This window comes from Trichosporon asahii, assembly GCF_000293215.1.
Source record: "Trichosporon asahii var. asahii CBS 2479 unplaced genomic scaffold scaffold00018, whole genome shotgun sequence".
Lineage (NCBI taxonomy): Eukaryota > Fungi > Basidiomycota > Tremellomycetes > Trichosporonales > Trichosporonaceae > Trichosporon > Trichosporon asahii.
Genome location: NW_014040906.1, coordinates 77727 through 102655, shown reverse-complemented (window position 1 = coordinate 102655; position 24929 = coordinate 77727). Strand labels below are relative to the sequence as shown.

Here is a 24929-nt window from a genome sequence, read left to right as displayed (position 1 = left end):
CAACTACTTGTCACATCACTCACTCGTCGACTTGACATGGAACTCTTCCCCAAGACCAAGGTCGTGGTCATCGGTGCCGGAGAGCTGGGCGCGACTGCTGCCGTCTCCCTCGCGGAGAGCGGGCACTATGACGTGACGGTGCTTGATCGCGCGCCCATTCTTCCAGCCGAAGACGCGGCAAGCACCGACATCAACAAGGCTGTGCGGGCCGACTACATCGATCGCGACTACGCCGTGCTCGCTCAGGAGAGCATCCGGCGCTGGAGAGGGAAGGAGTGGGAGGGCGTGTACCACGAGTGAGTCTGCCCCGACATCGACGGCTGAGCGCATCATCTGACGGGGGCAGAACCGGCGTGCTTCAGCGCAACCTCACGCGTCCCGAGGCGGTGGAGCTGTTCGCGGCCGTTCAATCGCTCGACCCAGAGGGCGTGAGGAAGCTCTCCTCGTCCGAGATTCGTGCCAGGCTCGGTCCCGGTTCCGAGGGATCAGCGGCGCTGCAGCAGAGCGCGTATTACAATCCCTCAGGAGGCTGGGCGTGGTCCTCGGGCGCAATCGAGAAACTCTACGCGCGGCTACGCGAGCTCAACGTGCCCATCGTTCCGTCGGCGGAACTCGCCGAGCTGATCCGGGACGGCGACGCCGTCGTCGGCGTCAAGCTGACAGATGGCCGCGAGTTCCGCGCCGACAAGGTCATTGCCGCCCTTGGGTCCTGGACAGGGGGACATCCCGCGCTCAAGGGGCTGCTGCCCAAGGGTCTGCTTGTGCCCACTGGACAGACAGTGGCCGCCGTTCAGCTCACGCCGGAGGAGATGGAGATCTACAGGGACATTCCCGTCAACGCGACCCAGGACGGGACAGGATACTACGCCTTCCCGCCCACGGCGTCGGGGGTGATGAAGTTTGCCCTGCACTCGGGCGGATACACCGTGCCCAACAACGTACCGCGGACGGTGCTCGACCCCGCTGCAGCCGCTTATGCGCAGGAGAAAGGCGTCGGTTGGATCCCGCGGAAGAGTCTTGCGCTCCTCCGCGAGAAGCTGGGCAAGGGTTTCCCCGCCCTGGCCAAGAAGGAACTCAAGTACACGCGCATGTGCTACTACTCAGACACGCCCGATGGGGACTTTGTCATCGACTATGCCGCGCCAGGGTTGCTCGTGGCTAGTGGTGGCGCAGGACACGCGTTCAAGTTCCTCCCTGTCATGGGAGAGATCATCCACGCTCGTCTAGAGGATAGGCTGCCTACTCATTTGAAGAACAAGTGGCGGATAAACCGACCAGTGCCCGAGGCGCCGAGCGATGACGACAGGCAGGGATTCGGACGGCAGCCGCTGGACTTGGAGAGTCTTGCTACGACGGCAGAGATGGGTGCGCAGTGATGCAGCATTGTGCATTGGACAAGCTCTATGTGGTGTCTGGTAGACCAACCTTCACTGATCTTTCTCGGAACGCCCTGCTCAGGACCTCTTGTTCTGCATCTTCCGCCACACCTCCTTGTCGCGCGGCTTCGCCTCGCAACTCACTGCCTCCAGCGTCCACTGCATCAGGCTGCTGCAGTCACTGCCCTTCCGCGTAGCGACTGCATCGTGTACGATGCTCTTGAACGGGTGCGGCGGTGTCTTCTCCTCTCTCAACCAGGCATAGTCCTCAGGTCCTCGGGGACGGTAGATCGCATATTTGGCTTTGAGGAGCGCCATGCTCTCCTGCAATTCGGTAATCTGTTCCCTCAACGCCTGGTTAGCCTTCTCCCTCTCCTCTGTGAGCTTTCTTATCTCGTCCAGAGAATTCCAGCCCTGTCTCTCTTTCTTTTTCTCGAACAGCGCGTGGATCTCGTTCCTCATGTCGTTGATCGAAGTTGAGGCGTTTGAGATCAGATTCTCAATCCTTTGTGGGGGATACGCCTGTGGTCAGCAGTGCCAGTTACAAGATCACTTTGGACATACTTGGCGCGCCGAAGTGTCACAAGCTCGGTCGCGGTTCGTCATGATCGTCGGCGACTCAAGCGCGGCCTGAGGCGGGGGCTGTGCTCCAGCATCCTCCCATGCCGGAAGAAGGGTAGGTGGGGGCGAGTCGTAGGCGGGCATGGTGCCAGTCAGTGAAGAAGGCCAAAGTGCGTCAGTCACTGTTTTAGTATGAACGACGAAGTCGCCACTCGAAGCCGCGGCAACGAGCCATCAGACTAAACAGCCAGCTCGACTCGAGTCAACCCCGAGCTAGTTTGTTCCCTCACTTCTCGCAGCAGCTGCAAGCCATCTTCGTGATGCTAAACGCATGAGCGCAGGACTGTCGCCTCTTACCTCTCTCTCCTCGCTTATAGCTCTCGACGTTTCTGCTGCCTCACCCGTTAATTATCAGCTCTGTGGATCAAACGCGACCGAGAAACAGTCCAATGCATTGGGCGTAGAGTACAACTGAAACAACTGAAGACAACCTCCCCCTCTCACTCCTCTGTACTCCGGTGACTATAAGGACTTAGTGTTTTATGATTTGGTGTGTCGATGTGTGTGGTATGTCTATGGTGGACGGTATCTAGAGAATGTATCGGAAGCGGACCTGGGCCTCGTCGAATGGCTCGCCGCTCGCGACAATTTCCCTCTCGCGCTCGTCGAGTTTCCGGTTCTCGCGCTTCAGGAGCCAAACCAGCCCGAGGGCAACGAGAATGCTGCTCGCGCACATGGCCATGCTGAACCCGAAACCCGTGGTGTACTGGGGCGCCTCGTGCGCGAGGTAGCTGTTCGTGCCCGCCGCGGTCGCGAGGGACGCGAGCGTGAGCTGGAGCGCCATCGAGATGTTGCGCTTGCCCGCCGTCTCGGCGTTGTTGCTGTTCCACGCGAGCGAGCCGGGGAAGGCCATGTAGATACCGCTCATGAGGACGCAGCACGCAAAGTAGCGCACGCCAGGGATGCGGTCCTTTGGCAGGCAGTAGAGCATGATGAGGCCCGCGAGCGCGACGGAGAAGCCGACCACGATCATGTCTGAGCGCCGTTGCCGGCGGTCCGAGTACAGACCCGCGATGAAGGTGCAGATACACGCGGCACAGTAGACGGGGATAGTGAGGAGTTGCGCGTTGGCCGCCTTGTATCCCATCTGGACCAGGATGGTGGGCAGTGTGTACGAGAATCCGAACACGACAATGTTGACACTGCCCGCGAGCCACGTGCACATCCACACCTTGTAGTCGCACACGACCTGGCGGAGGTACTTCCACTCAAAGTGCTGCTTGGACGCTTGGCCCTCAGCGGCACGATTGGCGAGGATCGCATCGCGCTCAGAGGCCGTGAGCCACTTGCTCCGCGTCGGGTCGTCGGGGAGGAAGATGAAGATGAGGCTCGACAGGAGCACGGTTGCGATGCCCTCGAGGATGAAGATCCAGCGCCAGGACGCGAGATTGCCGACGCCGTCCATGTAGTGGATCGCGTAGGCGAGCAGACCCGAGAAGGCGCCGGAGAACACGCCGATCACGTAGAACGCACTGATGCGCGTCTGCACCTGCATGCGCGGGTACCAGTTTCCGACGAGGACGAGGGCGGACGGGAAGAACGACGCCTCGGTCACACCGAGCATGAGCCTGGCGTAAGCTGCTGAACCTTCTACGGCCCATCCGCACTTGTGCGCACAGGAACACTAGCGCAAACTCTACTCACCTTACAGCGATGGCACCTCCAAAGTTCTGAACGAGGCCGCTCAGCGTCATGACGATGCCCCAGGCGAGACAGATGCACGCAATCCACAGCGACGGACGGACGTAGCTGAGGATGATGCCTCCGGGCACCTCCATGCCTCCGTAGGTGAAGAAGAACACGGTCGCGATGAGGTTGTACTTCTGTGTCGTGATGCCGAGGTCCTCCTTGAAGCCGAAGATGGAGGCGTTGGCCAGTGATCCTCGGTCGAGGTACGAGAAGAGATACAGGATGGCGAGGGGCGGGATGAGGCGGCGATCGACCTTGCGCAGCGCGCGCTGCAACTCGGCGTCGTCGCGGGGCTGGGCAACGACATCGCCGGCGTCGCCCTTCGACTCTGTCGAGAAGCTGCCGTGGCCGGCCTTCTCATCCTCCGGCCACGAGGGCTCCAAGGTGGTAACCGCAAGCTCAGGCTCCGGGCGCTGCGACATTGCGTTATGCGTGTTTGACTTGTGTGGCGTTGACGTGTGTTGGATGATGCGGAAGAACGAAAGCGCGCCGCTTTATGAACTCTGCTGCTAGCCTGGGAGGTTGCTGTTATGCGCCGCGCATGGCCCCCTGTCGTGTAAACTAGATACCGAGGATGCGCCTCAGATACCGGAGGGGCGCAGATAGCGCGAAAGAAGATAGCGTTCTCGGCTGAGAGCGGCAGAGGCGCTGACTGATGCGCAGGTGGGCGTTCAGATCGGAACGCCAAGATGCTGATGACAAGTGCTGGTTCGGGGGTACGCGGGCGTACAGCGTCGTTTGTTGCTTATCGGGTCGGAGCGTTTGGGGGCGTGGACGAAGAGAAGTGATGATGTGTGGACGTGGGGAGCGTGGGCAGTGCGTTCCACGCGCTGCGAAATGAACGGTATGGCCAGGTGTTATGCGAGATGTCCGGAAAAGGCTGGCGGGACTGGAGGAACGAAGGATCGGTCACATGCGACGAACAGAGTTCGAGTTCGAGTCGGTGCGGCGCACGACGGCGAGGGTGTGCGGGCCAGAAGCCGAGATGGGCTGGGTTGAGCCGTTTACCGGTATTTGGCTCCTGAGCGATCCGAGTAAATGACCCTAACAGGCCACAGACCTTGACCTTTGAGGTCCCACTCCAATAGGAGCGATCTGAAAAGTGAAAGCTTCTGTGGATCTGCTGGGTGAATTCTGACCGTTCTGGCTGTTTTCTGGGTTTCCTAGCTCGAATCGAACAGCCTAGGAATGGATCCGGAGTACCTATGCCGTCAGCCGTGCTCATTGGCTCCAGTGCCACAGCCTCCCAATGGAAAAGACGGCCATGTCCGACATAAGGTTGGGAGACATGCATATCTCGCGTGGCGGGGGATCTCCCCACTTTATACGACAGCGATAGCAAACTCTCGATGGGGCCGGCCAGTGCGAGGAGGAGCATACGATACGCCCCCCAGCCCCGCAGCAAGATACGCGCAATCTTGCCCACTCGCTGGGCCCAGATACGCACTCTCTGCGTCATTGTCATGAGTTGCCGTGTACCTGCGGCGAACTGGGGAGCAGAGTGGGCAGCGGTGGGCACGTCGTATAAGTTTTTATCACCCCCACAGCACGCGGCTCGGCACGCTCGGCGGCCACCATTGTCGTCTGATCACGCAGACGCAGCCTACAGGCTACATGCTGCAGGCTCGGGCACGCCCTGCCCGGCCGGCCCGCAAGTGCCGCGGACAAGTCATGTCACCTGCCTGCCAGTCGTAAACGCAGCGTGACACAGGTGCCCGTAGATATATGAGCTGTTGGAGCGCCGTTGCCATCACTCACCCACTTCACTCACACCATGACAAAGTCGACATACATCCCCGGCACGCACCAGGTCAACGGCGAGCGCCTGAACGCCACCCTGCACGAGACGTGCGAGTGGGGCAAGGCGAACCGATGGGGGGAGTGAGTAGAGCGCCATTCGGCTTTCTTCACGGTTCCGCGACACTCAGCTGACACGCAGCGGCCCCAACGAGACGGGTATGTGCCGCCTTGCGCTCAGCGACAGCGACAAGCAGGTGCGCGACTGGTTCGTCTCGGAGCTCAAGAAGCTGCGTTGCAGCGTGACAGTCGATGCGATGGGCAACATCTTCGGTGTGCGGCCCGGCAAGCGCGAGGGCCCTCCGACAGCTATGGGCTCTCACCTCGACACGCAGCCGACGGGCGGCCGCTACGACGGCATTCTGGGCGTGCAGGCCGCGCTCGAGGTCCTCCGCACGCTCGACGACAACAAGATCGAGACCGAGTTCCCCATCGCGGCCATCACGTGGACGAACGAGGAGGGCGCGCGATTCCCCAAGTCCATGCACGGCAGCGCGGTCTGGGCAGGCGCCGTGTCCCAGGACGACGGGTACGCGCTGGCAGACGTGACGGACAGCAGCATCACGACGAAGAGCGAGCTCGAGCGCATCGGATACCTCGGCACCGTGCCGTGTTCGCACGAGGAGACGCCGCTCGCGGCCCACTTCGAGCTGCACATTGAGCAGGGCCCCATCCTCGAGCGCGAGGACAAGGTCGTCGGCGTGGTCCAGGGCGGCCAGGCGTATCGGTGGTACGAGCTTACGGTGTCTGGCCGTGACAGCCACGCGGGCACGACGCCGCTCGACGCGCGCGCCGACCCCGTGCTTTGCGCCGCGCGCATCATCTCCGCCGCCAACGACATTGCGCACAAGCACTCTGGTCTCGCGACGACGGGCATCTTCCGCCTCGAGCCCGGGTCGGTGAACACGAGCGCGCGCGAGGTCGTCTTCTCCATGGACATCCGGCACATGCAGGACGCCAAGCTGGACGAGATGGAGAAGGAGCTGCGCGCGGCCGTCGAGGAGCTGGCGAAGGGTGAGAAGCCGTACAAGGCCAAGCCGTGCAAGGTCGAGTGGAAGCCGCTCTTCGCCAACCCGGCCATCAAGTTTGACCCGGCGTGCATTGCGGCAGTGCGCGAGGCGGCAGTGAATGCCGTCGGTGAGGAGAAGACGAGGGACATCTACTCTGGCGCCGGACATGACTCTTGCTTGACGGCGCTCCACTACCCGACCGCCATGGTGTTCATCCCCTGCAAGGATGGCCTCAGCCACAACCCCGAGGAGTTCGCTACCGCCGAGCACTGCAGCATCGGCACGCAGGTCCTCCTCGACGCTGTGCTGGGTTACGACTCGAAGCGCTCCCAGTAAGCGCTATGCCGTTCACGAGGTGCGGAATGCGGGAAAACGCGGCGGCAACGTGCCCGCCCACCGCTAGTGCAATCTATCATGAAGTCTCATAGGAAACACAGCGAGTAGAAGTCGCAGTTTGATAACGTTGTATGCATGTGTGCTCTGGCTTGCTTCCCGGGGTCGCTGCGGGCTGCTTGAACGGAGGGCGACACCATGATGGTGTGCTCAGTCTGTCGCACTTTGCTCGGCCTTCACGGCGAGACAAATACAGGGCCTCGCACCACTAGTCCGTCATCACCGAGGTCATGTCGCAGTTGGGTCTGAGCCTCGGCTGAGGCGACATTTTGTCCGCTTCTATAAACGGAGGTGGGGCGGAGAGAGACCCTGTACTCCGAGGAAGACGGACACTCTTCTGCACACTCGAAGTGGAGATGGACTTGGATATCTACACGGGCATTTCGCTTGTTAAACTGTGCCAAGTAGCGAGACGAGACAGACGAGCGACAGCAGATGTGTAGACGTTCAGACACCGGCGCCAGCACCAGACCCCGTTATGGGCACTGCCAAGCCCAGGAATATCCTCGGAACATCCCATGACAAGAAGCTCAGCGGGTCGCGCCGCCGCTCCTGCCCATGCCATGCTGCCACTGCTGGCGGACATGTGCCCCGCCGTGCTCCTTTTGTGCCCTGCATGCCCCTGATCTTGGGGTCGCGCTCCAGTCGGCGGCGCCGAGCAGGATCGAGCAGTGAGGAGCCTTGGCGGGCCCCAGGAAGGACCCAAAGGGATGCGGAGTAATGCGGTTAAATACTGAACGCTCATGCTATTGGCGCTCTGGACGTGCCGTGCACGGAGCACGAACGCGTCCCCGGCACGACTGACGGGTGTTAGCGAAGTTCGTCTCGATGCAGGATGGGATGGACGATCATTTGGCAGTCACGCCGCTGTTCGAGTGGCGCCGACTCCGTCAGAAGCGCAGTATCGATATCAAGAGGAGCAGCAGCTGTCCAGAGAGCGCACACACTTAGCATGTGAGCTTAAGGGGATGAACGTGATCCTAATCTCTACGCGCTCAAGGCCCGCTCGAGTTACTCGCTCTCGCTCGGGGCCCTCTCGTCATTAGGCACGGTATCAGGAGAAGGCCGCAAGCGATACGACGGAGATGACCTTGACATATGAATGCGTAGCAGGTGGACCCTGCGGAGAAGTTGTTCGATCTCCCGATCTCGCTTTGGGTGATCGTGAGGGGAGTAATGCAGCAAGAGGACTGATGGACAAGAAAAGTCGAAAGGATGCCTTCCTCAGACACACTTGGACGTAGCACGAGTCACATGACCTGAGCCACAGTGGATGTAGCCCCACTGGAGTGTCGTCTAAACGCTTTAGGCTATACCCACCCATACCCCGCACACTCCTCGTCGTCCTGCCCACCTCTCACACCCACTCCCTTCCAACATCCAGCCGACAGTCGACAACATCCTCTACACGACCAAACACAAATGGGCAGCATACGCCAGACAAAGGGCCGCTCCCGCACAGGCTGCAAGCAATGTCGCATCGTGAGTCACTCCCTCTCCTTTGGCTTTATCTGACAGGCAGGATCGCAAGAAGGTATGTAACCTCGCTCTCTGACTTTTCCATCGCATCACTTCCACCTCGCAACGCCTCCCAACAACGGCAATAAGGGGATGACTCTGACCTCAGTGCGATGAAGTCCGACCAGCGTGCGGCCGCTGTGCCCAACGCCGCACGAGCTGCGACTTTGACCGCCCCCTCGGTGTCCGCCTGCCGAACCGCCGCCGAACGAGCACCGTGAGTGGGTCCGTCAGCGGCCCTGGCGCGATGCCGAGTCCGCGCGCAACCCCCGTCGCCTCTCTCCCTCCCCTCCGCAGCGATGAGGGGAGCATGAGTTCCGGATCGCCCGCAGAGTCTCACCACACGGCGCACACGCACGCCTCGCACTCGGCGTCCCACTCGCACGCCGCTCACCCCCCGCCGCCGCACCACTCGGCGGGACACTCGGGCCACGCGCACCAGACCCACTCGTCCCATCCCGCCCATACCTCTCATGCCGGCCACACGGCCCACTCGCCGCACATGTCTCACCCGCCCCACCCGCCGCACTCGCACACAACGCCGAAGGAGAATGGGCGCATGTCGCACCCGACGTCGAGCCTGCGCGACTGGGCCAGTCCGAGTTCGAGCAAGTGAGTTGTAATCCTCCGTACGGTCAACTAACAGACAGGGCCGCTGAGGCCGCGCCGCTTATGGATGTCGTGCCGCCCGTAGCATCAGTCTCGCCCCAGGTGGATGTCTCTGTCTCTCCGCTAGTCGTGCCGGGCACATCGTTCGACGATCTCGGCCTGGGCCAGGACTTGTGAGCTCGTTCGCCTTCGACGATAGCTAACTTCAGCGACCCCTTCCATGGCCTACTGAAGGACCTTTTCGACAGCACGACGGCAGACATGACGCCGTCGGCCATGCAGATCCTCTTCGCGCCTCCTGCACCAACAGCGCACCGGGGCCCGAACGTGGAGCCGCGCGATGTGCAGCGCCGCTTCAATGCCCCACTCGACCCCCGCGCCGAACTCGCCGGCATCATTCCCGCCCCTGTCCTCGCCACGCTCAGCGACACAGACGCACGCTTGTTTTATCACTACATCGACGTGCAGGCCACGATCTCGGTCGGCGTCGAAACAGAGGACAACCCGTTGTCGACGTACTTCATCCCTGTCGCGCTGAGCGCGGCTTTGGGCGAGAGCAACGGCGACAACGGTCCGAACGACGGTAACCCGGCGTTCCACGCGCTTAAGGCATGCGCCGCGACGCACCGCGCGAACCTCATGGACGGCACGGGTACGGACGGCTCGGCTGCGTTCCGCCAGGTCGCGCAGAGCGCAAGGAAGCGCGCGTACGCTCTTCTGGCCGAGCGCATCGAAGTGCTCTCCCGCGCCTCGCCGCTGGAGCGGGAACAGTTTGCGGGCGCCCTCGCCATCGTGAGTTTGCAGTCCGAGTGTTTTTTAACTCTCAGCTCGTCTCCCTCGCCGTGGTGGACGGAAACACGCGCCTCCTCCCCCGCCTTCTTCAAGCCTACTCCGTGCGGCTCCAGACAGCAGACACGCCAAGCGCCAACGAGCTCTTCTTCATCAGCGCGATCAGCCTGTACCAGGCGTGGTACAACTTCAACCTTGTCGTGATCCTCGACCAGCCTCTCATGCCTCTGCTCTGTGAAATGGCACGGGACCCGCTCACACTCTCCCCGCCGGTCGAGGACGTGTTCGCCGTCCCGCCTGGCATTGCCCTGGAACACATGAGGGTCTACCATGTGATTCGGGAGTACCGGGGAGCAATGCGCGACGGTGCCGAGAACGGGCGCCGCGAGCTCGCAGCCCAGGTCGAGGCTGACGAACTCGTCACAAGTCTCGGGCACGCAATCTGCGCCGACCTCGAGGCACGGGACAGGGAACCGCGCGGCGAGGGCGTAGCGCGTCGCAAGGCCGTCGGGCGTCTGCTGCACCACGCGGCTCTGCGCGCGCTTCTTCTCCGTGAAGTCTTCCACTGCAGCCGTACCGATACGGCGGTCCAGGAGTGCGTCGCGCATGCCCTGTCCTCGCTCCAGAGCATAAAGTGGGGCACGGAGAGCGGCCTCCTGATCCCGCTCATGGTGCTCTCGACTGCGGCGCTGGAGCGCGAGCGGCTCCAGTTCAGAGACTTCATGGTCAGACTATGCTGGAAGGGAAGCGTCGGTCCCCGCGCTGCGCTCAGAACGCTCGACATGGTCATTGACGACAAGGCGCTGGACTGGCGAGATGCGCTGAGGAAGGTGGGGTCGGGACTGATTCTGGTCTGAGCCGCCTGAAGGGCAGCAGCGATGGGGCCGCGGCTGGGCTCTGAATGCCGAGAGGCGGACGGTGAAAACGGTTGTACACGGACTGAGTACAGATGATACATCATTTCTTTGGGACATAGCGAGTGTATTCTTAGACCTTAATGTATGTTGAGTATACATGTTAAGCTAATCGCGAGATGGTGAGGTCAGGTCAGCGGCGAGCGGCGCTGTCCGCTGACCGTCGGCTTGGCCGCGAACCGTCGGCGAACTCAGGTTCCAGGCACGTCGGTCACCTCCGGTGCCCCAGATTTCCAGATTAGTGACCCGGTTACAATCCACCCGCATCCATTGATCGACACTTTCGTGCTGTTGCCCACTACCTCATCGCCCCCCTCTACACCTTTCAGCGACCCAGCGAGCGAGGTGGGAAGCAAGATGAAAGCGTTCCAGATCAGACATCACGCTCACCCGCGAGAACACCCTGTGTAAGCTACTCAAGCCCATTCCAGCTGACTGGGACAGGTCTGAGATCCCACCCCCGGTGCCAAAGGAAGGCGAAGTGTTGATCGACGTGTATGCGGCGGGTCTGAACTTTTTCGAGTGAGTCGCTTCCTTCCTTTCCCCCCTGTGCTTCCTGCGTAAGAGCTAGAGGCGCCGTGAAGAAAGCTGACACCCAGCGTCCTCCAAGCCCAGAACCTGTATCAGCGTGAGCTTAGAGCCAAGTGCGCAGCTGACATCAGACAAGCCGCCGCTTCCCTTCGTCCTGGGCGTCGAGTTCTCTGGCCGTGTTGCGCAGGATTCGCCCATTCCGCCAGGATGTCCCTTCAAGCGCGGAGGTGAGCTCTCTTTGGCCCTATGGATAAGCTGACATCCAGACCGCGTGATGGGCCGCGGCCTTGGCGCTTATGCGGAACAGGTCGCTGTCCCCGTCAGCAGCCTGTTGCCATTACCAGAGGAACTGAGCTATGAGCAGGGCGCGGCATTCTATGTCGCCTACCCCACCAGCTACGAAGCGCTGGTCGGGAGGGCGCATGCCAAGAAGGGGGAGACTGTGCTCGTGCACGCTGCGGCCGGGGGTGTGGGCGTTGCGGCCGTGCAGATCGCCAAGAGTGAGTCACCCTTTCCTCCCACTGATCAATATCTGGAACCGCTACCGTTGTTCACATGACGACTCATCGAAGCGGTCATGCTCGACCCACCAATTCCATTCGCTTAGGCGCGGTCGTGCACAGCTGACACCAGGCCTCGGATGCACCGTCATCGGCACGGCGGGGGCAGACGCCAAGCGCGCTGCAGCCAAAGCGGCAGGCTGCGACCACGTAGTCGACTACACGCTGCCCGACTGGCCCCAGCAGGTCAAGGCGCTGACACGCGACCGCGGTGTAGACGTAGTCTACGATCCTGTCGGCCTGCTGATCCCCTCCCTGAAGTGCGTAGCGTGGAACGCGCGCCTGCTCGTCGTTGGATTCGCGGGCGGGACGATCGAGAAGATTCCCGCGAACCTCGTGTTGCTCAAGAATGTTTCGGTCGTGGGCGTGAGGGGCGGCGAGGCGGCGAGGAAGGATCCAGAGCGCGGTAAGCGGACTATTAAGGAGTGCTTCAGGATGATCACGGAGGGCATGCGGCCCGTCATTCATGGACGGGTGTATGAGGGCCTTGGAGAGCTTGCTGAGGGATTGGGAGACTTGGAGAATAGAAAGGTCACGGGCAAGGCGGTGGTGAGGATTCGGAGAGAGGAGGGGGGTGAGAGAGCCAAGTTGTGAAGGCACCTGGTCAAGTGGCGATAGAGCAGTAAGACTCTTCAGAAGCCTGGACCATTGGTAGGAGGCACTTTTTGTCTACGATATTCGGTCATCTGTAGCTTCCTCGGCGACTTTGACATGATAAACCCCGGACGATCGCATTATGGACGTCACATCTGCGCTATGAGCTCGGGAATGCCTCAGAGGTGTGCGAGCCTTAATGCCACCTTCTGCAGGGATGTCACGCCGCCGTATCTGACATGGCGAACAATGCGTTCAGAACAGGGCACGGTGCTGTGACCCCATTAGTAGAACGGCGTCACCTTCACTCGTCTCTTCGCTATGATGCTTGGCCTATGTAACTATATAGTGTTTGCCCATACCGCCATTCTACCCCTCTTGATAAGCGTATCATGCCCGCCAGTGCCAATGCCGTCCCGCGACTCGACCCAGCGAACAGTGCCATGAAAGGGGAACGAGCCCAGACCACAGCCGGGAAAGGAGCGACCACCCCTTCATCTGAAGAGGAGTATCGTACCCTCGGCACGCTTCTGCTAGCCATGCAGAAGGTAGTGGACAGTTTGGAGAAGGGTTCAAACCTAGCTCCGTCTCCGTCCAGGAAAGCCGTGCAAGCTCGAAATTTCCAGCTGCTCCAGTCGTACCTCGGACAGGCCGTCAGCAAAGTGGACGCTATCCACCGCGTCGACTCGGCCAGCATCCTTCCCGCCATCCTGTACGGCCATTCGAAGACGCCTCCCTACGGGACAGTCGAGGTAAGTTCGGTCTCGACGAGCCGCGCTGATATCTTCTCCAGCTCCGAGCCAACTGTGAAAGTGCCATTGCGCAGATGCGAGGCAACAAGACGCCTCTGAGGGGTACGACCTATCTCGACACGAACAGGGTTCAAGAGCTGGAGAGCAAGCTCTGGCCTGAGCAGATCATCAACGCGCTCGAATTCTCTCTCGGCAATCTTGAAGACGGAGTCGTGACGGAACGTAACAGCGCAGCCCACCCGATCAAGGACATTCTGTCCCTGCTGGAATGGGAGATTGGATCACTGCGCCGCATATCCGACCCTGCCGAGCGACTCCGGAAGGCCGACGCCCTGCACATCCTGTGCGTGTGTGCCACCGCAGCCCCGCACAGTGCCAAGACGCTCAATGTTCAGACGATTCTCCAGGATCTGCGGGAAGAACTGGGTCTTGGAGCTTTTAGCACGATCGCGAGAACAGTGGCTGGTCTCAAGCGACTGCAAAGAAGGCCCGACCGTTGAGCAGGAACCAGCTGGGACACTTGTGCCCTGAGCTCCTTGAGTCTCCGGATCAGTGAGGCTGGAATTACGGAACCGATGCATTGAAGTGCGCGCTCTGAGTTAAGCACTCGACGAAGAGGACGCAGATGAAGGGGGTGCAGGCCAGAGAGGCTCAGAGCTTCAGTCTTAGAGTCCGCTCCGCCGAGCCACCCCTGACGCTGTCCAGCAAGTAGGTAGGCAAGGGTCGCAAGCACTGCCCCCTCGCTCCCCGCTCCGGGCCAGGAGACAACCTTAATATGCAAAGCCGTCCAATGGGAGGTGCATTGGCCACCGTAGGCAGTTTGAGGAGCAACATTAGCGTACTATATAGATGATTGATTGCAGAGTGGAGTATGTGTGCAGATCAAAGACGACAATACGAAGATGTTGTGGCTCACGCTCGTTGCAGGAGGCGCTCGGCCTGACCAGGCCTCGAGGATGCACAGCCACTGCGGACATCGATACGACACAACGCGCTAGGCACGATGGCGCGTCACTGTCCGGGACACCGCGTACACGACGCATCTGCGACCTGCTGCCTCCACAATCGCTTGCATATCCATTCTGCTCCATCGTCATAGTACCCCCCCTCCAGATCCCTCGACTCGTCGATCATTCCGCTCTTCACCACCCCCCAGTCCCACTCTCCGCATTCCACCCTCCAAAAACGCCAGTACCAACCATGAGCGTCGAAGGCCGCCTCCGCTCTCTCGACCTCAGGTACGAGCGTGCATTCAAGACCACCTCGGCGTTGCAAGCTCGCGTCGATGCGCTCGAGAAAGCGAGCACCGCAGCGCAGCGCCTGACGGACGCCAAGATTCGCGCTCTCCAGAAAGAGGCGGCGCTCGTACATGCCCCCGTCGATGCAGCGGCACGCGCTCGCCGCGCTCGAGTCATCGTCGGCACGCTGAGCGGACGAAACCTGTGGGCGGCAGAGACAACGGAGGTGAGTATAGATCTGGACAGCTACGACACGTCGCGTATCCGCTCGGTCTGATGGATACTGACTGATCCGACTGGGGCTCCGCAAGCGATCAACCTCCTGACGGCAGGTACGCACCGCCGCCGCTGGCATTCTCGAAGCGCTCGGAGCGCCAGAGCAGGCGGGTACGGCGCTTGCGACGAGTGCACTGCACCAGCTTCAAGTGTCAGGCATGCACGTCGAAAGGCTAGAGCGGGCCGTGCGCTCGTGCCTCACCGACCTCGATGTAGAATCTCCTTCAGCTCTCTCCGACGTCGTCATCAAGGATGCCCAGACGCTGCTCGAGTGGGAACTCGCGACGCTTCTCCGCCGTCCCGGAGCAGAACAAGGACGGGCTGTGGCTGGAACTGACGTGCTGCTCGCCTGCACTGCATTGGCACCCTGGAACGCGGACACGATCGATGCCAAGAAGGAGCTGGATGACATCGCCGCACTCCTCCCTCCGGAACAGCAGGCTGAGGCGGGTCGCCGAGCAGTGCATAACCCCGCTCAGCCTCCACCGCTGTACCAGCCATAGATATGACCAGCGCTCTTGGTAGCTTTCTCGAGGTTACCGCAAGAGTTTGAGAACATTAAGCATGATTACTACTAGATTATAAGGCGTTGTAGAGTGTAGCGCAGGAGTGAATCTACTCCTTCAGCACGCGGGGTGCCGTGTTTCTGTACGCCTCCGTGCTTCCTTCGAGCTCCGCGAGGCTAGAGCGCCAGATACGCTTCGTGTTGGGGTACCTGCTCGTGACGACTGCGATCTCGAGTCCGACGCCGAGCGCGATAGCCCCGACAGTGACCCACGCGAGAATGCCAGCGACGAAGGGCATGCGGCAGTTGATGGCGGGAGTGAACGAGGGGTTGCTGCTCATGTACCTGTTGCACACGCGCACGCCGTGGAATAGCTCGGACTGGTATCCGGCCAGCGCGGCGCCGAGAGCAACGAGCAGCTCCCGCGCAACGAAAGAACTAAGGAGGGAGGTGAAGCGAGACGACGGTTTTCTGGCTGTAACTGTGAACCTAGAGTTAGGAGGATGAGACTGGGGTCACGCACGAAGACACGAAGTACAAGAATGCGACGGCACCAAAGACGATCCCGCAGATCAGTTGATCAGCATATCGAGACATGATCCGCTCCCAGTACGCGGCAATCATGAGGGCAGCGAGCGCCGTAGCAAATGTGGCAGCACCGAGGAGAAAGCCAAGGGTATCGGTACAGAGACGAAGAGTGCGGGCCGATATCGTCACGGGCGGCGTCATATTCAGTGGAAACAAAGGGAGGATGAGCGATGGGTTGAGAAGTATAGAGCCAGAAAGATGCACTGCAGGCTGAGCCTCCCAACGACACTGCGAACATGGCGTTGAGGCCCGTGAGCCCCGCTTGGCACTCCCCTTCTGCGTCTGTGCGCGATTCGGATCCGGCAAGTCTTCGAGCCGCAACGTCGCGTCGGAGTTCCGTGCTCTAACAAGGAGAGGAGGATGGGCAATCCCAGACCCCGCGGCGGAATGGGCCGCGCTCGGCTAGGTCATCTAGACAAGCTCATCGAATTACGCATACAAGGTGAGATTGTAAGGCGTTTTAATGATACAGAGGAACGCTGGTTCTTGAGTTGCGTCACGCATGCAGAGGCGGGTTGAGCGACCTCACGTCGTCGCGCACCTCGGTGCCGTGTTCGAGCGCGGCAATGCTGGATCGCCAAGTCCGCTTCGTGTTGCCGTATCTGCTCGTGATGACCGCGATCTCGACCACGACCGAGATGGCAATCACGCCGACGGTGATCCACGCCAGGATGCCAGCGGCGAGAGGGAGATTACAGTTTGCCGCTGGTCCGGGGTTGCCATCGATGTTCAGGCGCCGGTAGCGTCTGCACTCGCGTACGCCCGTGAAGATGGTGGACTGGTATCCGGCCATGGCGGCGCCGAAGACAAAGAGGAACCCGCGCACGAGAACAGACGTAAACAAGGATGTGAAGCGTGATTGCGGCTTGGCAGCTGTCACGGAAAGACTTGATGAGTCAGTCTCGGGTGGCGAGTTCATGGGACTCACGAGGAGATGTAGTAAGCAATAGCCACCGCGCCAAAGACAGTGCCGCAGATGAGCTGGGCGGCGTAGCCCGAGATGATGCGTTCCCAAGATCCCGCGATGCAGACGGCGGAGAGAGCGGTCGCGAACGTTGCCGCGCCGAACGTGAAGCTAAGCGCGTCGGTGATATTGCGCAGAGCTCGTACTGAGATTGTCATGGTGCTGATTTCCTGAAGGAGAGTGGAGAGAGGCGGTGTGCGGACATTGCTTGGTGGAGGCGGGGCTGGGTTACTTATACTTCGCCGCTGACCCCGCGCTCCGAGCTCGGCGGCGATCGCGGCGGGCTAGCAGTCTTGGCACTCACCGCCGCCACGTGCCTCCGTTTCATGATAAGGTTCCCATCTCGGTACCCGGCATTCCATGAAGCGTCCCAAACGTCAGCACAAACATCACAGGCACATGGATAGCCAACATTGGCAGGGCCCTGAAGGTCTGAGGGACAGTGTCATGCATTAGATATTATACGGCGTGTTATTCAATTATGGAGACAGATTATTCGATGAGCAGATTAGACAGGTAGATTATAACGATTGCGTCCCGCGCGGTAGTCTAGATATAGATGGTGACGGCTTAAACACTGAGAGAACGCTTGTCCTCCTCGGGGAGGCGCTGGGTGTTGGGCAGCTCGAGGAGGCTAGCTCCCCAGGTGGAGCGTGTGCTGCCGTACCGCTTCGTGAGGGCCACGATCTCGGTGATCATGGACAGCGCGATCTGTTGTCAGCTTCCTCCCTGCGATTGGCACTTACAGCAGCAACAGTGAGCCAAGCGAGAATGCCCGACGCAAGCGGCAGCTGGCAGTTGGCGTCCGAGCCGCCGCCGTTGAACCGGCTGGAGCCGCTGTAGCGGCTGAGATAGGCTGAGCAGACACGGTATGCGTCGAAAATGGTCGACTGATAGCCGGCGAGCGCAATGCCGATGACGAGGAGGACGCCGCGCGTGATGGTGGTGGTCCGGAGGGACGTGTAGCGCGATTGGGGCTTGGCGCCTGTCACTGCAAGTCTGAAGCGTCAGCTTTGGAGTAAGCGGATACCCACGAGGAGATGAAGAACGCCGTTGATGCCCAGCCGAAGGTCGTGCCGCAGATGAGCGCGCCAAACTGGCCAGACATGATACGCTCCTCTGAGCCGGCGACGTGGAGGGCGGCGATGGAGACGGCGCCAGTGGCCACGGAGAGCACGAGGCAGATGGAGTCGGTGGCGTTGCGCAGGCCGCGGGGAGAGAGCGTCATGGTGGGTGTAGTCGTGTCGGGTTCGTGTGGATCAACATCGACAAAGACGTAGTCGAGTTATAAGGAGTTCGGAGTTGTTAGCGGCGTTGTTGTTGCTCACGTGCATAGCACCGCCCCGCCGAAGACGGACACTTGCGCGCAGTATGTCGGTTCCGAAGTGCGCAAGGGCAGCGGCGTAGGGTCGCCGATGCCAAGACATTGCGGTAGCAGGCTGGTGCTCCACTAGCGATGCGTGCTGCGGCGGCCGCCGTGATGCGGTGAGGAAGTGATACGCACGCCGACCTTGCGGGGCAGGGATTGCGGAGAGAATGAGAAGGCACCAGGGTGAATTAACGGCATATTGCTGAATTAGGCATGTGACTGGCATGCGCTACCATGACGATCTTCTTAAACTCTCGACGTTCGCGCGCACTCCTTCGTGCACAGCGCAGTGCAGACGCTGCTGCGGGTTTCTAAACTCCCTGAACCAGCCGCTGACGCAACAACGCTCGCCAGGATAGCTTCTGAGCGGGCAGAACACCTGAACCCTGACGAACTTTCAGTCTGCATCTGGCGATAACTGCAGAGCAATCCATCGCTTCTCTGTCACTCTTTCCTCTCCTCCACGTGCTTTTCGACAGGACTTTGTCCTGCGCTGCTCTCGCAAACATCAGCAAGCACCTGGGGGCGTCTAGCTCAGTTGGTAGAGCGCGTCATTAGCATCTAGCTAGCATTGACGAGGTCTTTGGTTCGATTCCTAAGTCGTCCAGGTAACACTACGAGGCAAGAGGGTCCAGAGGCAATAATAACCGGCGCAAAGGGGACGGCGAGCAGGCGGATCTGCTGGTTCAGTTCGGCAGCAGCGAGCTCAATGTCGCTCTTATCCTGCTGCTGCTGCTGCTCCGAAGGAGCAGCGTTCTAGCTGTCAGCTCAAACTTCTTCCTCATCAAGCTGTCCCTAACTCACCTCATCGCGCGAGCCAAACTCGGGCGTCCCGCTCCTCTCAGTGCGCACGTCGACATCAATCTCGACAGAGGTATACCCCTTTTCGGCAAACATGGCCGACCAGTCCTGCCAGTTCTCCTGGCCCCTTGGCCTCCTCGCTGCCTCCTTCCAATCCACACCGGGGGTTTGGAGGAAAATGAGGGGCGTCGGACTCTCGCGCGCTGTTAATCATGTTCGGCTGGGGCAGCGACGAAGAGGAGGAGCAGTACGCCTCGGACCACTCGTCCCACCACTCTGAGGCCTCTCACCATTCCTCGCATCATTCGTCTCACCATTCGTCCCACCATTCTTCCTCGTCTTCTTCTTCCTCTTCCGACTCTGATGAGGAAGCCCCATCGGCAATCGCCTTCTGTGAAGTGGTCAGCTTGCCTGCTCATAGATTACTAAGCTTACGTCCAAGAAGTTGGAGTTGCTCATGGTATGTTCTGATGAGGGATGCGGTGCGAAGGGATGATGTGTTGATCGGAGGGTTGTTGGTTGTTGGTGCGTCGGGCGGCGGCGGTTGCAGTGGCTTGGCTGGTGCGATGACGAGTTTGTGACTGGGGATCCACACTGAGCGCCGAGCCGCGGGCGGGCTTGATTTGGCCCCGCTTCACCCACCAAGCACTCCCTGGCCCGGTCCGTCCTCCTCTTTGGTCCTTTCGTTGATCCCCTCATCACCCGGCCTCCATCCACCCGTGCATCACTGCATCCACCATGGCAAGCGCATCGGGGTACAACTACCATCGCTTCGCGCGCGCTGTCCTCAAGAAAGCTCGCAAGTGGGAGCCTTCTCTCAGCATCCAGCTCTACCCGACCTACTGGCGCTTCGAGCATTCAGTGAGTACCCTGCCTCCACCGGGCTGGTGGACACATCCGCCATCATGACTGACCACGTCCAGGAAATCAACTTCCTCTACGATGGTCCGATGAAGCCCTTCCTCATGGCCTTGCGTGCGCAGGTCATCCCCGCAGCACTAATCCCCTTCCTGTATGACATTCGCCCGCCCGTGTCCTTCGTCGACGGATGTCTAGTCGTAGAAATACAGGATTTCCGAAAAGGTCCAGAAACGCGGAGTCGAGTGGTCATGCGACCAGCACCAGAGACATTGCCGCTCACGATCGATAACATGCTCTCGCGACGGCAAGAGCGGTGGGACGACAACATGACGCTAGAACTAGAGTCTCGCATCATGGTGAGTTTGCCAGGCCACTGTTGGTAACTAACTTCAGGCCGCCACATCACCTCCCCTCTATCTGGGCACATCGATCATGGCTTCGCGAAACGCGGCTCTGTCACTGGCGCTGACGGCTCCGGCAGCCCCAAACGTTGGTGCCGATGGCCAGTTCCGCTCCAACGCGCACAAGGGCGAGGAGGAAGACAACGAGCTCGAGTCGATCCGGAAGCTGCTCGGCGCCGGAACACGGAGCCAAGCAGGCGCCTTCCAGCCCAACTGGTCTGTCTTACGGCTTCTGGAGCGGATCAAGGCGCACAACAAGCAGAAGGAGTCGGAGGCCGCGGCGCGGGCAGCCGGGCAAGCGAAGCAGCTGCCCACGGGAGGACCAGGCGGTGGTCCTCCGCCGCCAACGAACGAGGAGAAGAAGAAGTCGAAGAAGAAGCGCCCAGCAGCCGAGGCGGCGGACGACGGGGAGAAGAAGCCAGCAAAGAAGAAGAAGGCTGCTCCCAAGGTTGCGCCTGCTGCCGAGAAGGAGAAGGACAAGTACCTCCCCAACGACATTGTGCTTGACGGATCCAAGGGACGCCAGTCCCAGCTCGCCAAGAAGATCACGCCCGGACAGCATCTCGAGAACCAGCAGGTCTTTGGTGCCTTCAACGCGCACGCGATCCAGCTCCAGGCCGCCGTCAAGGCCGACGGGCGGTGGCGCATCATCGTCTTCCCCGGCGACGTGCGCAACGCGGACCGACTGCAGGCGTACAACGCCCTCGGCGAGGACCTCGAGCAGCTCAGCAAGACGTACACGCCCAAGGACGCCGACCCGGACGCCGTCATCCAGACCCTCACCGTCTTCGACTCGCCCCACAAGGACGTCCAGTACCTTGCTGGCAAACTGCCCTCTGTCTACCTCCCGAGGCGCAAGCCGTGGAACATCCGCGCCTTCGACACGGCCTTCACGGACGAGGACACGTACCACGATGGACCATGCGCGGCGTACAAGGGCTACGGCATCGACCCCAACGTCGGCGCTGTCATCGTCGTCCGGCCGGATCAGTACGTCTCCGGCGTCTTCCCGATGGACGGAGGCAAGGACATTGCCGCTTTCTTTGACCGCTTCATGATCCAGCAGCAGTATTAGAGTGTTGTCTTGTGGTTGATATTTTGTACATGCATCTATGTTTATCAGTGCATCTGGGGACAGAGCAGAGACGAGTGGGAGAGTGAGAGAAGAAACGAAGGGTTGATGAGATGAAAGCCGTCGCGACTAGTTGCCGTTGCCACCTGCCTGTTAGCTAAAGGATGCCGGATAAGCTGAAGCGGCAGGTTTAGCTAACATCAGGCTGGGACACGGCCGGCACCGAGTCCTTCCGCTCCATCACGCGCAGCTACTTCCGCGGCGCAGCAGGTGCTTTGCTAGTGTACGACGTGACAAGGCGAGAGAGTAAGTCTAGTCACTGGCTTATCATCTCCCAGGTCCTCTGCTGGGATGGGAATGTAGCGGTGCTCGCTGCGCTCGCACTCGTGCTAACGGTAGCCTTTGAGCACGTAACCTCCTGGCTAGACGACCTGCGCACACACGCCGAGGAGAACTGCTCCATCATCCTCGTCGCGAACAAGACCGATCTCTGCTGCAATACGCCAACGGCCCTGCCGCAGATCCAATTCGGGGAGGCAGTGAGTCCCTCAGATGTGGACCCGGTGGACCCGGTGGATCCGGTGGATCCGGAGGAGACGCCCTCCACTCCGACATCCCCCTCTGCCGCTTCCGCTTCCGCCAGCGACTCGAACTCAAACTCTGCGTCAGGGTCGGGGTTGCTGCCCCGCGCCGTGTCGACGCTCGAGGGCGCGTTCTTCGCGAAACAGCACGGGTTGCTCTACGTCGAGACGAGCGCGAAGGAGGGATGGGGCGTCGTGGACGCGTTTGAGTGGACGGCGAGGCAGATGCTGGAACGTATTGAGCAGGGCCAGGTCGACCGGAAAGCCAAGACGGTCGAGCTGGGTAAGGGCCGGAATGGCGCCAAGGGGGGTTGCTGCTGAGTTTGTTGGGATTTGTATATCATGTAATTTTCTCCTTATGTTAGACTTAAAGTACTACTGTTACAACTAGAGTTCTACTCTACGCTCTACGCTCTACGACGGTCTCGATTGCGCGAAGGGCGGACCTCCAACCCGGGAACTAAGGGCCCCTCGGCCGATCGGCCGTGGGGTCATCGGAACACAGCCTGCACCCTGCGCGAGATATCCTCGGGCGTGCCCTTGAGATACTTGTCGAAACCCTTATTGTGCCCCTTGGTCCAGAACGCCTTGTACCCCGTCCTGACAATCTCGTCCGCCTCGGCGCCGACGCGGTCGCGAAGGTCGGGATCGGCCCTATTCAGCGGATAACTGCGACACTGCGTCTCGAGCTCGGCGAGGCGCTCAAAGAAAGCTGCTGCTGCTTCTTTCGTGGACTGTTTCTCGGACGCGCCGCCGACGCCGAAGCGCGCGTGCGCCGTGTGCTGGAGCAACTTTGTCAGGTCGGACCATTCGCTGAGGTATCGCCTGGAATGTTAGCTAGCAGAGGAGGCAGAAAGCTTACGCCTTGGCATCCCGGAAGGCCTTGTTCATCATGTTCTCGGCCGAGACGCCCACGCAGTCGGCGTGGAACGATGAGGTCGTATTTCTTATGTGCGACACTGGGAGTTAGTGTCAATCGCTGGACAACTCACGGTTGTTCAGGAGATAGGTGTAGGATGCCATCTTGCGCATGGGTCCGGCCTTCTGCTCGAGGTGCTGGATCAGCGCGCCGAGAATGTCGGCCACATAGAGGTTGAGCACGCCGCCTTCCTCCTCTGCGCTCTTGGCTGGTGACGGCGGGGGCAGGCCCATGAGCCATGACCGCTCTCCGCGTCCACTCCGCAGGAGACCGTCCACGACGCTGCCAAACTTGGGCAGCACCTCGAGGTACGACAGCGTCGAGTGCGTGACGGGGTCGACGCCGACGTTGGCCACATTGTTCCGTGACGGGTTGCGGATGTCGACGAGTCGCTCCGGGAAGGACCGCTGGGCGAGCTGTTTCAGCACCGCCATCGCATTCGGCAGCACGGCGGCGACCTCCTCCGCTTCCCGCGTCCCGAAGATCTGGCCGAGGCGCGTGTCCAGCTTGGCCTGAAACTCGATCAGGTTCGCGTATAGGTCGAGAAGCAGCATGGTCTGCCCCGTCAGGTCACGTTTGATGCTGGCCGTGACGTTGTTCATGACACCGGTCAGCACTGGTGTCGCGTAAGAGAGCACCTTGCCGACGAGCATTTCGCCAGATGCACCAGGCATCAGCTGCGATTGCAGCGCGACCTCCGCCTGATCGTCAGCTATGATCGACAGATTCTAAGCTTACCTCTCCAGCGGTCAGGAAGCCCTCCCACAGGTTCATGACGGCGCGGACCTTCTCCCCGCCCTGGTTCGCATCCCAAGATCCGCCGTCCTCGTCCACACGAGCTGCGGCGGGAGCGAGTGATTGCCGGAACCACTCGCCGCGGATGCCTCCGAGATCAGCGATGCAGTCGTCAAAGATCGGCGCGAGAAGACCGGTCGTTTTCGACGTTGGCTCGTCGGGGTACACCATCGTCGACAGCGGGGCGGACAGGTGGCGAATGCGCGGGAACTCGGGGAACCATGTCAGCGGTTGCGGCACTGTCGAGCCGGCCAGCGACGCGGGGTTGAACGGCCGTGGAAGGCCTTCCTTCGTTTTCCGGAGCAGGAGTTCGACGAGCTTGCCGTACGCCTCCTCGACGAGGTTGCCGAGCGACTCGACGCCAGCTGCCCGGTCGCCACCCCTTCCCTCGAGCAGCGCGCGGTTCATGTCCTCCAGCTCCTGGATCACACCCTGCAGCGCAGCCATGTACTCGTTCAGGCTCGACAGATCGGGTACCCGCGCAAGCACACCCCGGTCCGTGCCGGACGAGATACCCGAGTCCCACTGCGACGGCGGCGGCACCTCGACGCTGGGCGACATGGAGGCCTCCTCCTCCTGCCAGCGGGGCACGTTGTCTGGCCGAGAGACAGCCCTTCCCCGGTCCATGATCGAGCCGTGCTTCCGCCGCTTGTCGGCTCTGCTCTGCGTCGACACGGCCACGGGCGGTGGGGGGACGTCAATGATGCTGCTGTGCACGCTTGCGAGGGCTGCAGAGTTGTAAGACTCTTGTCGGGAAGGCTGTGGTCGGGCTGCGGCCGTTGATCCAGGCGCCAGCGTCTCGAGCACGGCATCGAGATTCTTGGAGGTGTACGACAGTTGGCGAATGCCGAGGGGTGCGACCGACTTGTCCAGTCGAGACAGGCGCGAGTCGAGCTGAGACAGGATGGCTGCGGTCAGAAGACAAGGAGGGGAGGGGGAGTGATGCTCACTCTTCATGCGCTGGCTGAGGGCGTTGGTCTTGATCAAGTGCTGGTCCTGGGGATGATCAGTGATGTGTCGGGCAAGGTGAGCTCACGAGTAGAGCGAGGTCGGTCTCCTCGTCGACGGAGAGGGAGCCCGATGCGCCTGCCCCGCCTCCGTCCTGGGTGATGGCCATAGTGTGAGATGGGAGGGTAGCCTGGTGGACGAGAGGTAGGAGGGTCTGGAGGAGAGTGTCGGAGGAAGGTCGTCGCAGGTCGTCGCGGGTGGATGTCACAGAATGGATCGATGTGCGCGTCATGAGGCGGCACGCCCTGCTTCTTGCCGCTCGATCGGATCGTTGGCAGAAGGGTGCGTGGGTTTCACGTGTGTGTTTCCCTGAGCAGCCTTGGAGAGCGGAAGCAGAAAACGAGGGTGGAGGTGGTGGAGGTGGTGGAAGGGCCCGTGCGGTGCCACAGGGGCGGTGT

The 24929-nt window shown here is 60.8% G+C and overlaps 10 protein-coding genes and 1 non-coding gene across 11 annotated transcripts; 6 read left to right on the top strand and 5 right to left on the bottom strand.

Moving 5' to 3' along the window:
* Positions 1-36: 36 nt before the first annotated feature.
* Positions 37-1376, top strand: A1Q1_07975 (uncharacterized protein; the record flags this gene model as incomplete). Its single annotated transcript, XM_014326161.1, has 2 exons — positions 37-296; positions 347-1376. The coding sequence occupies 2 exons, from the start codon at positions 37-39 to the stop codon at positions 1374-1376; spliced, it is 1290 nt and encodes a 429-aa protein (XP_014181636.1).
* A 78-nt stretch (positions 1377-1454) lies between these two features.
* A1Q1_07974 (uncharacterized protein) lies at positions 1455-2081 on the bottom strand (the record flags this gene model as incomplete). Its single annotated transcript, XM_014326160.1, has 2 exons — positions 1455-1898; positions 1941-2081. The coding sequence occupies 2 exons, from the start codon at positions 2079-2081 to the stop codon at positions 1455-1457; spliced, it is 585 nt and encodes a 194-aa protein (XP_014181635.1).
* Positions 2082-2526: 445 nt separating this feature from the next.
* On the bottom strand, positions 2527-4108 carry A1Q1_07973 (uncharacterized protein; the record flags this gene model as incomplete). Its single annotated transcript, XM_014326159.1, has 2 exons — positions 2527-3565; positions 3642-4108. 2 exons carry the CDS (start codon positions 4106-4108, stop codon positions 2527-2529), a joined length of 1506 nt encoding a protein of 501 aa, XP_014181634.1.
* A 1352-nt stretch (positions 4109-5460) lies between these two features.
* On the top strand, positions 5461-6829 carry A1Q1_07972 (uncharacterized protein; the record flags this gene model as incomplete). Its single annotated transcript, XM_014326158.1, has 2 exons — positions 5461-5567; positions 5626-6829. The coding sequence occupies 2 exons, from the start codon at positions 5461-5463 to the stop codon at positions 6827-6829; spliced, it is 1311 nt and encodes a 436-aa protein (XP_014181633.1).
* Positions 6830-8517: 1688 nt separating this feature from the next.
* On the top strand, positions 8518-13653 carry A1Q1_07971 (alcohol dehydrogenase; the record flags this gene model as incomplete). The annotated part of the gene is made up of 12 exons (XM_014326157.1): positions 8518-8621; positions 8737-9186; positions 9262-9805; positions 9919-10632; positions 10912-11061; positions 11129-11238; positions 11362-11474; positions 11514-11747; positions 11881-12356; positions 12426-12586; positions 12751-13153; positions 13195-13653. The coding sequence occupies 12 exons, from the start codon at positions 8518-8520 to the stop codon at positions 13651-13653; spliced, it is 3918 nt and encodes a 1305-aa protein (XP_014181632.1).
* A 700-nt stretch (positions 13654-14353) lies between these two features.
* Positions 14354-15170, top strand: A1Q1_07970 (uncharacterized protein; the record flags this gene model as incomplete). Its single annotated transcript, XM_014326156.1, has 2 exons — positions 14354-14617; positions 14724-15170. 2 exons carry the CDS (start codon positions 14354-14356, stop codon positions 15168-15170), a joined length of 711 nt encoding a protein of 236 aa, XP_014181631.1.
* A 112-nt stretch (positions 15171-15282) lies between these two features.
* A1Q1_07969 (uncharacterized protein) lies at positions 15283-16882 on the bottom strand (the record flags this gene model as incomplete). Its single annotated transcript, XM_014326155.1, has 4 exons — positions 15283-15643; positions 15696-16162; positions 16302-16647; positions 16689-16882. The coding sequence occupies 4 exons, from the start codon at positions 16880-16882 to the stop codon at positions 15283-15285; spliced, it is 1368 nt and encodes a 455-aa protein (XP_014181630.1).
* A 412-nt stretch (positions 16883-17294) lies between these two features.
* A1Q1_07968 (uncharacterized protein) lies at positions 17295-17952 on the bottom strand (the record flags this gene model as incomplete). Its single annotated transcript, XM_014326154.1, has 3 exons — positions 17295-17411; positions 17471-17723; positions 17774-17952. The coding sequence occupies 3 exons, from the start codon at positions 17950-17952 to the stop codon at positions 17295-17297; spliced, it is 549 nt and encodes a 182-aa protein (XP_014181629.1).
* Positions 17953-18616: 664 nt separating this feature from the next.
* On the top strand, positions 18617-18700 carry A1Q1_t231. Its single transcript has one exon. It is a non-coding gene; the product is annotated as a tRNA-Ala (tRNA).
* Positions 18701-19632: 932 nt separating this feature from the next.
* A1Q1_07967 (uncharacterized protein) lies at positions 19633-22130 on the top strand (the record flags this gene model as incomplete). The annotated part of the gene is made up of 4 exons (XM_014326153.1): positions 19633-19755; positions 19818-20130; positions 20237-21146; positions 21479-22130. 4 exons carry the CDS (start codon positions 19633-19635, stop codon positions 22128-22130), a joined length of 1998 nt encoding a protein of 665 aa, XP_014181628.1.
* A 170-nt stretch (positions 22131-22300) lies between these two features.
* Positions 22301-24763, bottom strand: A1Q1_07966 (uncharacterized protein; the record flags this gene model as incomplete). Its single annotated transcript, XM_014326152.1, has 5 exons — positions 22301-22634; positions 22725-22755; positions 22802-23423; positions 23467-24513; positions 24560-24763. The coding sequence occupies 5 exons, from the start codon at positions 24761-24763 to the stop codon at positions 22301-22303; spliced, it is 2238 nt and encodes a 745-aa protein (XP_014181627.1).
* Positions 24764-24929: the final 166 nt, after the last annotated feature.